At 35.6% G+C, this 17,493-nt stretch overlaps 1 protein-coding gene across 12 annotated transcripts in view; it reads left to right on the forward strand.

Moving 5' to 3' along the window:
* KIAA1217 (KIAA1217 ortholog) overlaps window positions 1–17,493 on the forward strand; it is a 564,114-nt gene that overhangs the window by 173,199 nt on the left and 373,422 nt on the right. For 11 of the 12 annotated variants that reach the window (XM_074192996.1, XM_074192997.1, XM_074192998.1 and 8 more), the window contains exon 2: window positions 8,983–9,266. In XM_074192996.1, the coding sequence (XP_074049097.1) occupies window positions 8,983–9,266 (284 nt within the window). Of the gene's footprint in view, window positions 1–8,982; window positions 9,267–17,493 lie in introns of those variants that run through there. The other variant, XM_074193006.1, reaches the window with a different exon arrangement.

A 17,493-nucleotide genomic window follows, 5' to 3' on the forward strand; every position in this document is an offset into this window, starting at 1 on the left:
CTATCCTCAGGTCTTTTCTTCTAGGCTGACTTTTCTAGGCAAAGCTAAGGAAACAGTAATAGATCTGATGAGATTTCCTTCAGGCCTGTTGTTTCATGTCATCTGCAACCCTTATTTGATGCAGTTCCACCCTGCCATGCAGTTCCACCCTGGTCAGAGGTCTCCAGAATTAACTTTCCTATTCTCTTCTTTCATGAGAGAGATAGATGTCAAGGAAACACATTGATGTTAATGATTTATTATATTTTAATTTTATTTTCAATGTTTAATTTTTAAAAAGCAATTTCCAATGTTGTATGGGCAGTAAAAAATCAGGAAGGTCTGAGTTCAAATATACATTGAGATAATGAATGGCTGTGTGACCCTGGGCTAGTCGATCTTAAAGTAGAACTAAAAACTTAAAGTAGAAAAAACAATAGCCTCTACCTACCTGAGTTGTTGAGAGGATCGAATGAGATATTATTTGTGAAGCACTTTACCCTGCTAAGTGGCTCAGTGGATAGAGGAGCACCCTGGAGTCAGGAGGACCTGAGGCTCTTAGACCCTTAGTAGTTGTGTGACCTAGGCAAATCACTTAACTCCGCCTATCCTCCAGGACCATTTCTAATCATTCTGAATTTTCTCTGGACACTGGACCCAATGGCTCCAGGGGAGAAAGTGAGGTTGGTGTCTTAGTACAGCCCCACTCACTCAAATCCAATTCATGTGCTTGTCATAACATTATGTCACCTTCCTAATGTCATAATCTCCTTTGAAAATGGACAAGCAGGGCAGCTAGGTGGCGTAGTGGATAAAGCACCAGCCCTGGAGTCAGGAGTACCTGGGTTCAAATCTGATCTCAGACACTTAATAATTACTTAGCTGTGTGGCCTTGGGCAAGCCACTTAACCCTGTTTGCCTTGCAAAAACCTAAAAAAAAAAAAAATGGACAAACAAAATTTTTAATTTCAGTTTTCTCATCTATCGAATGGTTGTTGTTTTGAGGATCAAATGAAAAAATATATGTAAAGTCTGGAGACTTTAAAGGGCCATCACGATGTATTTCATGTGGTATATAAAAAAAAGTTGCTCTAATATGGCAAAGCAATAAATAATATTCATTCATGCAGTTCTACCCTGCCAGAGTCTGTAAAGCATTTTTTTAATTATCGAAGAAAGAGAATATTATGCCCACTAGAGTTTTATTATATTTTAATTATCTCAATGTTGCTAAACCTTTTTTTTGCAATTTACTAAAATAATCAGTTCATTTCAATGCCATCCCTTTCAAGAAGCTTTTCTTGATCCTTAAGAGCAGAAAAAAATATTCCTGCTCAACCTCACATGGGACCTTAGTTTGGAATGAATGAATAATGTACTTAGTATTATGTGCGTAAAAGTTATCTGTCAGAAGCAGTATTAGACAGAGAGCATCCTCGGAGGGAGAAAGGTTACCTCTTACATATTCTGGGGGCAAAGGGGGTGTCCTGTATGCACCTCTAAACTGAAGAATTTGCTCAATTGTAGTTCCCAGTGCCTATGAAATCACAAATCTGTTCTAAAAATAAAACAAATTAACTTTATATTCTGCCCTTTAACCTGCACAATGCCAGAAGAGTTGCCTGTATTCAGTAGATGCTTAATTTTAAGAACCTACTAGGTCACACAATAGAATGATCACGGGGGGGGATTGGAGTCAGAAAGACCTGAGTTCAAATATGACCTCAAACACTTATTAGCTCTTTGACCCTGGGCAAGTCATTTAACCCTATTTGCCTCAGTTTCCTTATCTGTCATATGAACTGAAGAAGGATATGGTAAACCACTCCAGTATCTCCACTAAAATAATCCCAAATGGGGTCATAAAGAGTCAGACACCACTGAGCAACAATATGTACAAACTGCTCATTTCTCAGCTATTTTGAGTCCATAGTTCATTGTATCTGTCTTAGAGTGAACAACTGTTTTTTCCCACCTTAGCTGATTCTTTCCAAAAGTAGAGTATCCTGCTCTGTTGAGGGAACTAGGTAGCTCAGTGACAGAGCATTGGACCTAGAATCAGGAAAACTTGAGTTCAAATCTAGCCTCAGACATTTAACTTAAAGCTGTGTAACCCAGGTCCTCTCACTTCAGAGGCAACATTCTTTCCACTTTTCTAGAATGACTCTTATAGCTTTTTCATTCTAATACATCTATCTATCTATCTATCTATCTATCTATCTATCTATCTATCTATCTATATCTATCTCCTTTGCTATTTTCTTGCAGCATTCAGTTCAGTTGAATTTTGTCCAAATGTTTTATTTTTTTCCTACATCCCTATAATCATTATCTCTAATGGTGTTCTCATTTTTGCTTTGTTTAAGCTAATAATGACAAAATAGAATTTTCCCAGTAGATCATGGTCCAGTAAGACTCCTGCTTCTATGCATGACAGTCATTATTTTTTGACCCTGTCAATGAATCAAATGTTTTAGGATTCAACACCTGATTATGAAAACCTCATAAACAATTTTGTTGTCAGCATGAAATGTTCAATCAAAAATCCAGGTGAAACTATAAGAAAGATCTTTGGGGTGATATAGACTGCCATTTGGGTGGAGTGGTTTTTAAATAATTCCCAAGGGGAAAAACATCAGGAATACTAGGACCTTCAGGTCAATTTAGATGTTTCTCATGTGTCGTTTTTGAATATTTTTACTAGATTTTGTTTTCTTTTTCCTTTATCATTTTCAAAAGAAATAAAATCTTAGCTTGTGTTTTTTTTCCAATTATGAGCTAAGGTAGTTTTAAACATATTTCCTTTTGCAAGCCTTCAAGTTCCATATTTTTATACCACCCTCCTTACCAACCCCCCTTCCATATTGGTCATGTTATGAAAGAAAAAATAAAACTAGGAAGAAAAAAAACATAAAGAGAAATTTTAAGAAGTGAACATAGTATGCTTTGCTCTGCATTCAGACTCCATAGTTCTTTCCTCTGGATATAGATGGCATTTTTCATAACATGTCTCTCAGGATTGTCCTTGATCACCGAACTTCTGAGAGGATCTGCATCCATCATAGTTGTTCATCTCACAGTGTTGTATTTAATGTGTACAATGTTCTAGTTCCGCTCACTTCACTCAGCATGAGTTCATGCAGTTCTTTCCATACCCCTCTAAAGTCCAGCTGCTCATAATTAAGAGAACAATAGTATTCCATAGCATTCATATACTGCAACTTTTTCAGCCATGCCCTCAATTTTCAATCCAAAAGAGCTGTTATAAATATTTTTGTTCATATGGGTCTTTCCCCTCTTTGTATAATCTCTTTGGGATATAGACCAATATCGGTATTACTGGATCAAAGTGTATGCTCTGTTTTATTGCCCTTGGGCCATAGTTTCAAATTGCTCTTCAAAATTGCTGGATCAGTTCACAGCTCCACCAACAGTACATTATTAGTGTCCCAGTTTTACCATATTCTCTCCAACATTGATCATTTTCCATTTTTTTTGTCAGTTTAGTCAATCTTAAAGGTGTGAGGTGGTATCTTAGAATTGTTTTAATTTGCATTTTTCTAATCAGTAATGATTTAGAGATTTTTTACATGACTGTAGGTAGTTTTAGTTTCTTCCTCTAAAAATGCTATTCATATTCATTGACCATTTATAATTGGAGATTGAAATTCTTATGAATTTGTTTCAGATCTCTCTATATTTTAGATGAGTCCTTTATCAGATATGCTAGCTGTGAAAATTGTTTCCCAGCCTTCTGCATTCCTTCCAATCTTGGTTGCATTGATTTTGTTTGTGTAAAACAATTTTAATTTAATGCTAAATTTAATTTAATTTAATGCAATTAAAATTATTTATTTTGCAGTTATCTCTTGTTTGGTCATAAACTCCATTCCAAAAATCTGATAGACTTGTTCTCAAAATTGGTTTATGATATTATCCTTTTTGTCTAAATCTTATACTCATTTCTACCTTACCTTGATATAGGATATGAGATGTTGGTATATATCTAGTTTTTGTTGTACTGTTTTCCATTTTCCCAGCAGGTTTTGTCAAATTGTGAGTTCTTATTCCAGAAACTGTTTCTTTTGTACCTAATACATTCCACTGATCCACTTCTCTATTTTTTGTAACAGTTTTGATGACTTCTACTTTATAATATAGTTTTAGATTTGGTAGGGCCAAGCCACCTTTTTTTGCATTTTTTTCATTAACTTACTTCATATTCTTGGCCTTTGTTCCTCCAGATGAATTGTTACTTTTCCTAGCCTTGTAAAATAATTTTTGCTAATTTGATTGGATGGCACTGAATATGTAATTTAATTTAGGTACATATGTCATTTTTATTATATTACACGATCTATTATGAGCAATTGACAGTCTTTCAATTGTTTAGATCTGACTTTATTTGTGTGAGAAGTGTTTTGTAATTGCCTTCATATAGTTTCTGGGTTGGTCTTGGCAAGTAGATTCCCAAGTATTTTATATTGTCTACAGTTACTTTAAGTGAAATTTCTCTTTCTATCTTTTGCTATTGGGCTTTGTGAGTAATATATAGAAAGACTGATGATTTATATGGGTTTATTTCTATCCTACTTTGCTAAAGTTATTAATTGTTTCAAGTAGCTTTTTAGTTGATTTTCCAAGGTTCTCTAAGTATACCATATATTATCTGCAAGGAGTGAGAGTTTTCTTTCCTCATTGCCTATTCTAATGATTTCAATTTCTTTTTCTTTTCTAATTGCTAAAGCTAACATTTCTTTTTATAAAGAAAGATTTTATTTATTTTGAGTTTTACAATTTTCCCCCTAATCTTGCTCCCCCCACCAACCCCGGACAGAAGGCAGTCTGTTAGTCTTTACATTAGTTCCATGGTGTACATTGATCTAAGTTGCATGTGATGAGAGAGAAATCATATCCTTAAGGGAAAAAAATTAAGTATAAAAAATAGCAAAATTACATAATAAGAGAACAGTTTTTTTTTTAATTAAAGATAATAGTCTTTGGTCTTTGTTCAAACTCCACAATTCTTTTTCTGAATACAAATGGTATTCTCCATTGCAGGAACCCCAAAATTGTACCTGATTGTTGCACTGATGGAATGAGCAAGTCCATCAAGGTTGATCATCATCCCCATGTTGCTGTTAGGATATGCAGTGTTCTTCTGTTTCTGCTCATCTCACTTAGCATCAGTTCATGTAACTCCTTCCAAGTTTCTCTGAATTCCCATTCCTCCTGGTTTCTAATAGAACAATAGTGTTCCATGACATACATATATATATATATATATATGTACCACAGTTTGCTAAGCCATTTCCCCAGTTGAAGGACATTCACTTTCACTTAATTACCAATTCTTTGCCACCACAAACAGGGCTGCTATAAATATTTTTGTGCAAGTGATGTTTTTACCCTTTTTCATAATGTCTTCATCAGGGTATAGACCCAGTAGTGGTATTGTAAGGCTAACATTTCTAATACAATATTGAATAATTGGAAATGTTTCCTGTTTATGTTCATTACATATAATGCTTGTTAATAATTTTACAAAAACACTGCTTATCATTTCAAGAAAAATTCCATTTATTCCTACACTCCCTAGTATTTTTAATAGGAATGGGTACTGTATTTTATCAAAGACTTTTTCATCATCTATTGAGATCATCATATGATTTCTGTTAATTTTGCTACTGATATAGTCAATTATGCTGATTGTTTTTCTGATATTGAACCATCCCTGCATACCTGGTATAAATCTTATTTATACCATAGTATATTATCCTAGTAATAACTTGCCATAATCTCTTTGCTAAAATTTTATGTAAAATTTATTTCATCAAATATTCATGAGGGAAACTGGTCTATAATTTTCTTTTTTCTTTTTTTGGCTGTTTCTGGTTTAGATATCAGGGCGGCTAGGTGGCGTAGTGGATAAAGCACCGGCCTTGGAGTCAGGAGTACCTGGGTTCAAATCAGGTCTCAGACACTTAATAATTACCTAGCTGTGTGGCCTTGGGCAAGCCACTTAGCTGTTTTTCAAGCCCTTTTGCCTTGCAAAAAACCTAAAAAAAACTCATGGCTCCAGGGCTGGTGCTTCGTCCACTTTGCCACCTGGCCATAACTACAATTATTACTATTATTTTTTTAATTTTAATTTAATTTTTTTCCTCTCCCCTTTACTTTATCATCCAAGCAAGTCTATATACATGGGAGGAGGGATATTTTGTTTTATTAATGTAAAAAAAATTTGTACAAAATGAGAATTAAAAAATAAAATTTAAAAAAACCCTAAAAAAACCAAAAAAGATATCAGTACTATGTTTAGAGATCAGTACTACTACTATATGGGATAGCTAGGTGGTACAGTGGATACACTGGCCTTGGAGTCAGGAGGACAGGAGTTCAAATCCAGCCTCAGATACTTTACTCATACTAGCTGTGTGGCCTTGGGCAAGTCACTTAGCTGTTATTGCCATCTCTAGTAATCCTGATTCATATCTGAGCACTGGATCCATATCTTCTCCACTAGAGAAGAAAGTGAGGCTGGATACTTATCACAGCCCCTCCTCACTCAAATCCAATTCATGTGCTTGTTATGGCATCATCTCCCTGATGTTGTGGTCTTCTTCAAAAATGAAGGACAAACATTATTATTATTAGAACTATGTTGATGTCATAAAAAGAATTTGACAGAACTTCTTTGTATATTTTTTTCAAATAGTTATATAGAATTGGAATTAATTGTTCTTTAAATATTTGGTAGAATTCACTTGTAAATCAATCTGACCCTGGAGATTTTTAATTAGGGAGTTGGTTGATAGTTTGTTCAATTTCATTTTTGAATTGGGGTTAAGTATTTTATTTCTTTTTCCATTAATCTGGGAAGTATATATTTATATAAATATTTATCTACTTCCCTTCTATTGCCACATTTCTTAGCATACAGTTGGGCAAAATAGCTCCTGATTTTATATATTTATTCAGCTTTGATCTTTTTATCAAGTAAGTTAGAAAGTCCTCTATTTTTTTGAAAATCCATCTTTTTTCCCTGAAAGAATATGCTGAATTTTGCTGGGTAGTTGAAGCTTGGTTATAATCCAAGTTCCTTTGCCATCCAGGCTATCATATTTCAGGTCCTCTGATCTTTTAATATTGAAGCTGATAAGTCCTGGGTAATCCTGACTGGTTCTCTGGTATTTAAATTGCTTCTTTTTTTGGCTGCTTGCAGTATTTTCTTCTTTAGATGATATTTCTGAAATTTGGCTACAATATTCCTTGGAGTTTTTATTTTGGAATCTGTTTCTGAGGACAATTGATGGATTCTTTCAAGGACTATTTTATCATTGTGTTCTAGGATTTTAGGGAAGTTTTCCATGATAATTTCCTGAAAGATATTGTCCAGGTTCTCTTTTTCTTATTGTGGGCTTCAGTTTGTAAATTATTTCACTTGGATCAATTTTCCAGGCCAGTTGTTTTTCCTAACTTTATATTTTCTTCCTATTTTTTCAGTCTTTTGGTTCTGTTTGATGGAATCTTAGTGTCTCATAGAATTATTCATTTCCATTTGTCCAATTCTAGCTTTTAGGGTTTTATTTTCTTCAGTTAACATTTGTGTATCCTTTTCCAGTTGGTGAATGTTACTTTTAGATGAGTTGTTTTCCTTTCCCAGTTGTTTAGTTTTATTGTTTGATAATTTTCTTTCCTTTTCCAATTGGTCAATTGTTTTTTTAGGTTTTTTTGGTAAGGAAAACAGGGTTAAGTGGCTTGCCCAAGGCCACACAGCTAGGTAATTATTAAGTGTCTGAGACCAGATTTGAACCCAGGTACTCCTGACTCCAGAGCAGGTGCTTTATCCACTATACCACCTAGCCGCCCCTGTCAATTTTACTTTTAAAGATGTTATTTTCTTTTTCCTAAAGAAGTTATTTTCTTTATCTATTTGGCCAATCATACTTTTAAAAGTATTCTTTTATTCAGTTAATTTTTCATAATTGTCTTGCATGAATCTTATTTCTTTTCTCAATTTTTCTTCTTCTCTTCTTTAGTTTTTAAAATCCTTTTTTCTCTTTTCCAAAAGGTCTTTTTGGATTTGAGACCAATTCAAAAGACCTTTGAGACTTCACATAAAGTCATTTTGTCACAAATTTCCCCTTCTGAGCTGGCATTTTTATCATCCCAGTAAGAATACAATGTTTCTAGGGTTAGCAGATTTTTTTTTCTTTTTGCTCATTTTGATAGTTGAACTCTGCTCCTACAGCATGGGGATCAGACTTTTTGTTCTGAGGGCCAGGGATCTGGTCTCTGACTTTCCATCTGGAGTCTCAGGGGCTCGAGATTTGTTGCTGATATCATTGTCACCTAATGCTGCACCAGTGTTCCAGCTCAAACTTTGGCTTCTTGCTGGGGTTGGGACCTGTCTTGCAATGTGTTTAAAAAGCCTCCCTTTTGCTTCCCAGCTTTCCCACCTAAATTAGGTTATACTCCTCTTTAAATCATATGAAATAGATGTTTTCTGAAGTTCCTTCATAATATCTTGAGTTGAAAACTTGTTTCATTCTGAGTTTTTGTGTGTGTTTTCTGTCCCTTTAGGGTATGTTTAGAGGCTAGTCTTTGGGTAAATCTACAGGAGCTTCCTAGTTTCAAAATACTGTTCTTGGCTTCACCCAGGAAGTCTCCTACATTGCTTTTTTTAAAGTTATTGAATTGTTTTCACATCACTTTAATTTTCAAATACCTTGTCCACCTCCCATCAAGCTCTAGTTTGAAAATGGATTTTTAAAAAGAAAGTAGACAAAAGTAATTCCACAAAATCAAACAAGTTTGACAAGGTATACGGGATTCTGTCCCTCACTTATGCAAAGAAAAAAGAAAAGCACATGTTTTCAACCCTTCTTAGTCACTAAAATGCCATAGAGTGAAGTTTTGGGGTTTATCAGTCTCATAGAGCCTCAAATGAAATTGTTAAGAAGAGATTTTTAAGAGGATTTGTATTCTTTCACTTTTCAGATCAGGGGAAAAGCAATCTGCATGTGACATCATCTGAAGATGCAGGATGTCTCCGAAGCAAGGACCGCCTTGCTAATGGAAACACTCGTCTCTCTGTTTCCAAGTCGTCCCGAAATATCCCAAGGAGACATACTGTAGGTGGGCCCCGTAGTTCCAAAGAGATACTGGGAATGCAAACATCTGAGATGGACAGGAAGAGAGAAGCTTTCCTGGAACATTTGAAACAGAAATACCCTCACCATGCTACAGCCATCATGGGTCACCAAGAAAGGCTGAGAGATCAGGTAAGAAACATGACAGTGGCTCTACCAAGGTGTTGATGGAATCCATTTATTTGGAGAAATTGACACTTTTATTTTTATTTTGATATCTCCAAACCTCTAGTACAGTTTCTAGAACATTCTTTATCTGGTATGAAATAAAGTGACTTTTATTTGGAGAACATTGGAGTAAAAAGAAAGGAATAGATTACCTAGAGAAAAGAATCCAGGTTTGGGAAGAGTCCATACTAGATGAGAATTTGGGTATATTTAGCTCAAAGAATAGAAGATATGGGCGAGGGAGGCATAAAGCATGATAGTTGTCTTCAAGGATTTGAAAGGCTGTCACTTAGAGATATATAAAATTTGTTTTTCTTGATCCTGGAGCAAAACATGAGGAGTAAAAGGTGAAAGTTTCAAGTAGACAAATTCAGGCCAAATATAAGGAAAAAAACTTTCTAGATATTACTATCCATGGACTATATTGGGAAACAGTGAGTTCCCCATTCTAGAGGGTCTTCAAGATGAGGGTAAATGACTACCTGCTGGATATTTTGAAGAGGGAATTCTTTGGGGGGGGTATATTTTAGACCAGTTAGTTGCTGAGGACCCTTATAAGTCCAAACCATGGTATACCTGGTCATTTCTTCTGGAGGACATGATCTTATTGCTTGATGTGCCAGAAAAAGGGAAGAGGGTACAAAGTGAATAAGAAGATATAAAGAGGAATGAGTGTTGACCTTCCTTTTTGGCCTCATTCAACCACCTTTATCTTTGAATTTTCCTTTTTTTTTTTTTGGAAAGGCAATGGAGTTAAGTGACTTGACCAAGGTCACATAGCTAAGTAAATATTAAATGTCTGAGGATGAATTTAAACTCAGGATCTCCTGACTCCAGGGCAGTGCTCTATTCTCTGTGTCACCCAACTGCCCCCATCCTTTAATTTTTTCTATGAAGATAATAGGAGTGGTGACATGGGAAGTCAGAGAGAAAACATTGGAAATAGCATTAGGACTTACATGGATGTGCCATCACCCACCCTTAATTGTATTTTACAGGATATGAATTTTGTAGTGAAGGTTTGGAGGAGGTCTGGTTGATGGGCTTAGGATATGTGACTCCCCATCTCTTAGGAAGTTGATATGTTTTTTGCTACATATATTTGACTGTCTTGTTTTTCTTACCTTGCTCTTCATTGTTCTCATCGACCTGATTCCCCGTCCCCCTCCCCCAATATTCCAACAGCCATACTGATATCACCCAACTGTGACTTAGGATGCTATTGTTTCTTGACTGGTTACAATTACTTTAGAGCAGACAGACAGCAGCAGTTTTGGAGGTGTGAGAGATATGGTACCTTGATGGAACTCAAATAAAACAGAGAATTTTATCAGTCTGGCCTACAAATATAGGAAGAGGAAATTAAGAAACTAGACTGCTGTGCATAGGATGGGAAGGATAGAGACGGTGAGCAGATAACTGGTGATTAGTATTGATTTTTTTCCTTAACCAGAAAGATCTATGCAGTGTTTTTTATGGCTAGGAATTTTGCCAATCAGACACTTACGTTAAATATGTATAGACAGGGTTTTTTTTTTTTGTTTTTGTTTTTTAGGTTTTTGTAAGGCAATGGGGTTAAGTGGCTTGCCCAAGGCCACACAGCTAGGTAATTATTGAGTGTCTGAGGTAGATTTGAATTCAGGTCCTCCTGACTCCAGGGCCAGTGCTCTATCCACTGCACCACCTAGCTGCCCCTATAGACAGGTTTTACAAAATTTTTATTTTAAAATAAATCCTTTGATTACTTTAGTTTTTACACATTTATGAATATGATCTCCTTCAATTGCACCCCTGCCACCTATTACCAACTAACATTTGACAATCCATGTTAATGAAGGATGCTATTAAACTTGGATAATTAAAATATTCACTTTATTCTGAAATGTAATTTTAATTTAATTCTTAATTTCATCTTCTCTGAGTCTTTAATCTGAGTTGCTACCAATTAAAAAACAGAATATGTTTCATATCCACTTTGTCATCATCATCATCATTATCATCATCATTGCACAATTAAAAATCAGAAAGAATAAGAACCTGGAGCAGGGTTCTTAATCTCTTTTCTGTCATGAACCCTTTTGACAATACAGTGAACCTTCTAGATCTTTCTCATACAAAATAAAAAGAAAGTATGTAGGATTACAAAAGAAAACAATTATATTGAAATACATATGTGAATTCTTCCCATTTTAAGCTGACAGACCCCATAAAATTTATCCTAACTGTAAATCCTAAATTTACCAAACCTTGATAGATAGATTTAGAGATTAATCAGTTTTTCAGTGATTAAGAGAGATGGATGAATAGCTTCATCACAGATGGATATAATGGGTAATCTTGCCTAGTTTGGAAATTCATAAGAAAAAGAGATTGCAGAAATCCAAGGAAAGGTGGTTCATAGGATTTTTGAGATTGAATCAAAGGAAGTGAAGACTAATTATTGTAATAAAATTCAGCTCAAGAAAAAATCTTGATGAATAAAAAGAAGTGGACCCACAATTCAGTTCAAAGGATTTGGACTTAAAGATATATTTCTTTTTCCCTTTTTCTTTTCCCCAAATACATATAAAGAGAGTTTCAATATTTATTCTTTATAATATTTTGACTTCCACATTTTTCTTCCTCCCTTGCTTCTCTCTCCCTCCCCTTGGATAGAGAGTAATCTGATATAGATTGTACATGAATAATTATGTTAAACATATTTCCACATTGGTCAAGTTATGAAAGAAGTTTGATCATATACTGCTGAGAAGAGTTAAGTCTATCATAGCTGGTCATCACTCAATGTTGCTGTGCCTGTGTACAATGTTGTCCTGATTCTGCTTACTTCACCCAAACTCAGTTCATGTAAGCCTTTATGATTTCTTACAGAAGAATAGTATTCCATCACATTCATATACCACAATTTGTTCAGTCAATCCTCAATTGATGGGGATCCCCTCAATTTTCAATTCTTTTCCACTACAAAAAAGAGCTGCTATAAATATTTTTGTATATGTGGGTCTTTTTCCCTTTCTATGATCTCTTTGGATCCAGCCCTAGTAGTGGCATTGTTGGATCAAAGGGTATGCACAGTTTTATAGTTCTTTGGGTATAATTCCAAATTGCTCTCCAGAATGGTTGGATCAGTTCACAACTCTACCAATAGTATATTAGTATCCCAGCTTTCCCCCATTCTCTCCAACATTGATAATTTTCCTATTTTGTCAAATTGACCAATCTTATAGGTGTGTGGTGGTACTTCAGAATTGTTTTTAATTACATTTCTCTAGTCAATAATAATTTAGAGCTTTGTTTCTTTTTTAATGTTATTTTATTCATTTTTTTCAATTACATACAAAGATAGTTTTCAGAATTCATCTTTTTTGTAAGATTTTGAGCTCCACATTTTTCTACCCTTCTTCTTTCCTCCCCTCTCCATGACAGATATATGTTTTATATATATGTATATATATACATATGTATGTTTGTAGTTGTATTTAACATGTTGTAAAAGAAGAATAAGAAAGGGGAAAATGAAGGAAAAAAAAAGTAAAACAAGATTTAAAAAGTGAAAATAGTATGTTTTGGTCTGCATTCAGACTCCATAGTTTTTTCTTCTGGATGTAGATGGAATTGTCCATCATATTCATTTATTACAATTTGTTTATCCATTCCTTAATTAATGGATACCATCTCAATTTCCAATTCTTTGTCTCTACAAAAAGAGCTACTATAAATACTATATATGTCTGTGTGTGTGTGTGTGTGTGTGTGTGTGTGTGTGTGTGTGTGTGTGTCTTTTCCCATTTTTTATGATCTCTTTGGAATACAGACCTAGTGGTGGTGTTACTGGATCAAAGGGTATGCATCATTTTATTGCTCTTTGATCATAATTCCAAATTGTTCTCCAGAATGGTTGAATCAGTACACAGCTTCACCAACAATGCATGGTTCCCTATTTTAGCCAATCTTATGGGTGGGAAGTGGTACTTCAAAGTTTTTCTGATTTTTCTGACTCTAGATACGTTAATTTCTTCTTTTGAAAACTTTGTGTTCATATCTTTTGAATATTTATCAAGTGGGGAATGACTTGTATTCTTTAAATTTTACTCAGTTCTCTATATATTTTAGACATGAAATGCTAACTTTAAAAGTTGTTTCCCAGTTTTCTCAGTTTTCTGTATTTCTTCAAATCTTGGTTGCATTGGTTTAATTTTTGCAAAAACTTTGTAATTTAATGTAATCGAAATAAAATATCATTTCTTGGCATAAAACTGACATCAAACAAAATATCTATATGTATACATATAGTTGGAATTAGAAGGAAAAGTAGGATGAAACTTCATTCATGGGGAACAACAATCAGGAATTGGCTGAAGTTAGAGGTAGGAACTGGGAAGATCATTTAACCCCAAGATTCAGTGTTAAGGTTTAAGTGTTCCTTCTTATCTAATGTGTAATCCTTTTAGACACTTGGGAGAAAAGTCCATTGGTTTTTCTTTTGCCTCTTTCCTTAGAAGCAAATAACCAGGCTTTTATCTATCAGGTCATCACGGTGCTGAACTAGGCAGTAGCAAGGTCCCAAGCCCTTCTAGCCCTTCTCTACATAGGGACTCTGCCAGTCTGAAGTTTGTTCAAGTTTATTCTATTCTCTGATGAAGGCAGATGATCTGCCGGAAGACTGAAGCCATGCATGTTGCAAAAGCTTAAAGATCATCTTCGGTGATTTTGAACCAGACAACAGTATTACATCCTATATCCTTATTTGTTGAGTTTCATGTAACGGTTAGTGTCCTTTAGCAAGTATGGCATGATGGGAGTGGATGGGGACAGGTAGGAAATGATCTAAAAATTAAAGGGGAATGACTTGAGCAGAGGGGAATTTTCTATTAATCTTGGAATGTGCATTTGGGCCAAGGGAATCCAATCAACTTAAAAATTATGAAGTTAGGGCAGGAACTGCCTGGCTTATGAAATTATATGATCTTATCTTCTCTCAGCTAAATACCTATAACTTTTCCTTATTTTTATATTTTGTGCTTATAGTAAGAAAGAAGTGGGTACTAGAGATGTGGAAGCACCATATCAAAATTCTCCTAGTACACTTTCATGGTTCCAGGGAGTAGCTAGATAGCACAAGCGTTAGGAGCACCAGGCCTTGGAATCATGAAGACCTGAGTTGAGATCCAGGCTCCCATACTTACTGTGTGACCCTGGACAAGTCACTTATCCCTATTTGCCTCAGTTTCCTCATATATAAAATAAGATAGGGTAGGAAATAACAAACCACTCTAGTATCTTTACCAAGACAATTCTAAATGGTATCAGGAAGAGTTTGACAGCACTGTAACAGCAAAAGAACAACAACAAAATGGTACTAGGGCTCTTGGAGAGTAATTGAATGTAATGGAGGTCTATTATACCAACATTTCCATTTGGTTTAAGGAAACCAGATAGTCACAGGATATTAGGATCATAGACCTGAGGCTCAGGTAAGACACTTAGTAACTATGAAGACTTGGGTACTTAACTTCTCCCTACCTCAGTTTCCTCATCTGTAAAATGGGGATAATAGAACCTACCTGAAAGTATTGTTGTAAGCCTCAAATGAGACAATATAAGTAAAGTACATTGCCAATTTTTGAGAGTTTTATATAGATGCTAGTGCTAGGTATTGCTTTTGTTTTCATTTAGAGATTTAGAGTTGGAAGTGACATTCTAGTACAACTACCTTATTTGACTGATGTGGAGTCTGAGACCTTAAGATATGAAGTGATTTGGCAGAGAGGATCTGAACCCAGAACTGTCTCCAAACCCTGCCCCACCCCACCCCCACACCACTCAGCTGTTCCATGTAAGGTCTTCAATGGAGAGAAATTCCTTCTAAAGGGGAGAAAAATCATCTATCAGTAAATTATTCATCAAAATCCATCCATTACTCAGATAAAGATGAGGAAGCCTAGAAGTGAAGAGTTTTAATTGGATTTTTTGTTTGTTTATATTTTTTTCTTCATTTTGACCTAGACAAGGTGGAAGGAAAATAAAATGATGAGAATGTATTTACTGTTTGCTCTGAAGCTGTAGTACCTTGGGATTTGATGCAAGGGTTATCTTTTTTTCTTCTTGTCATCACTGAGGTAAATAGAGGTGTTCATGGGGTGTCTCAGTTGGTTCAGGATGTTCTAAATCCCAGAACTGAATGAGGAAGCAAGGGGTAAGAACTAATCTAGAGCTTCCAGTTGGATCATTCTTCTGCCCTAATTCCTTATCCCAAAGAAGAGACCAGTTGTGCTGCTTTCCCTTCCTCCCCAGACACCTTTTCTTTCCTACCCGTCCCCTAGCCTACCCTCACGCTTAGTTTGCATCACAATCTAGCCAATCAGTGGCCTGTTGGAATTCCTTGAAGAGAAATCTCAGGCAATCAACCAACTATCTGAGTTTCATTGTGTAGCTGAGGAATGGTGAGTTAATCCTTCCACACTCCCACCCCAGCCGCCTGCACTGGAGGATTAGGGGAGGGGTGGGGAAGAAAGTGGTTGTGGTACAGAACTGGGGCAATTTGAGTTATCTTTGCCCCCCAGGTTTACTGACCTGAGACCCAGATGTAGGCCCTTTGGGCAAGAAGAGAAAAAAAAAACAGGTGGGTATTTTTTTCCTTCAAATTTAAGACTTTGGGGAGAGGCTTCCAGATCCCTGGGAACCTCTTTGCTACTTTTTATTCTCCTGCCAGACCATTGTTCTTACTTTCCTGCCCTGATTTTTAATCACTTTGAGAAGTGCTCATAGTTCTGGGATAAGATTTTAGTAAAAGGATTATTTGAACCTTCAATCACTGAACTATACTTTAGACCTCTTGCAGAATAGGCACTTGGACAGTGCAAACATCCGGGAGTTTTACTGCTTGCTCTGTCCTCCCTCCCTCCCCCCACCATACACACAGGGCTATTTACTTACTGACTCCCAATTAAAGACAGCAACCACTCTCAGAATTGGGTTTCTTTTGAGGGGGAACTTGAATAGGACAACATTAAAAGATCTCTATATCAGGTATCTTCTAGGAAATACTCCCACATTAGGGAAATCCACATTCAGATTCCCTAGCAGCTCCCACTTAATAAAAATGCCTAAGGCTCTAAAATCTAAATTCCAACACCAGGAAATTTATGTTTGAAAATGTCTGACTCCTTGTGACCTGGTTTGTCTAGAATCTTTTTCTTCAGAAGTTATTGCAAAGCTGTGAGGTATTCTTTTTTTCCCCCTCTCTCACTCTCCTAAAATATTGCAATCATAGCAGAATAATACAAGTATGTGTATTAATCACTACCATCATTTCTTACTGACTGCCTCTAAACTCCTTTCCCAATTTCAAATAGGTTCAACTCCTATCCTTAAAAAAAACTCCAGAATCTGATTTTGAATGAATGAATAATTGAAAGAAAAATTATTTTTAAGATATTGTGTCACATGCTGGAACTACAAAGAAAAAAATATAAGGCAGTCTATATCTCCTCTATAGCTCATGCCCTAATTGAGAGGTGTCTCATATTGGACAGTTCAGTTGCTATTTGATGGAAAAGGTCTAAGAATCCAATGGTATTTAGTCCCCTACTCCTTAGTATATATATATCATGGTCCAGAGTTTCTTCCATTGCTTTAGCAGGTGAGACAGCAGTGCCTGGAGTCTGTAGTTCTAGTAGCAGCAAATAAATGGTAAAGTTCAGAAAAAATAGTTTTAATTTTAAATCAGTAGATGCCTAAGAATATGCTACATGTATTCTGCCTCTTATAGTTGGGCTTTCACTTCTTAGAAATGTTCCTATACAGCTGCACATTGTAGGCACAGCAGAGAAGGCAAAGTAATTGAGAAAGAAGGAAAAGAAATGAGGTAAAGGAAAGGAGGATGATTTTGTGTGGCTCCTCAGAAAACATGGATGGAATATGTGAAAATGTTCCCTTCCCCACCTTGTTCAAAGAAGGAAAGAGATTTTGGGGGCATTTCTGAGTATGAGCAACTAAAAAGAATCAGTCTCATTCTCCTCTTGGTGGAACAACTAAGAAATAATCACCTTTTTTGTTACCATCAAGAAGATGGAATGATGATGCTACATTGGAAGAATACCAGTTTTAGAATCAAAGGACTTGGGTTCACAAGATAGGTCTGTCTCTTACTGGGTGAGCCGGTTCAAGTCATTTTTCTCCTCTGACTTGC

Source organism: Macrotis lagotis, chromosome 7 (genome assembly GCF_037893015.1).
Source record: "Macrotis lagotis isolate mMagLag1 chromosome 7, bilby.v1.9.chrom.fasta, whole genome shotgun sequence".
NCBI classification, from domain to species: domain Eukaryota; kingdom Metazoa; phylum Chordata; class Mammalia; order Peramelemorphia; family Peramelidae; genus Macrotis; species Macrotis lagotis.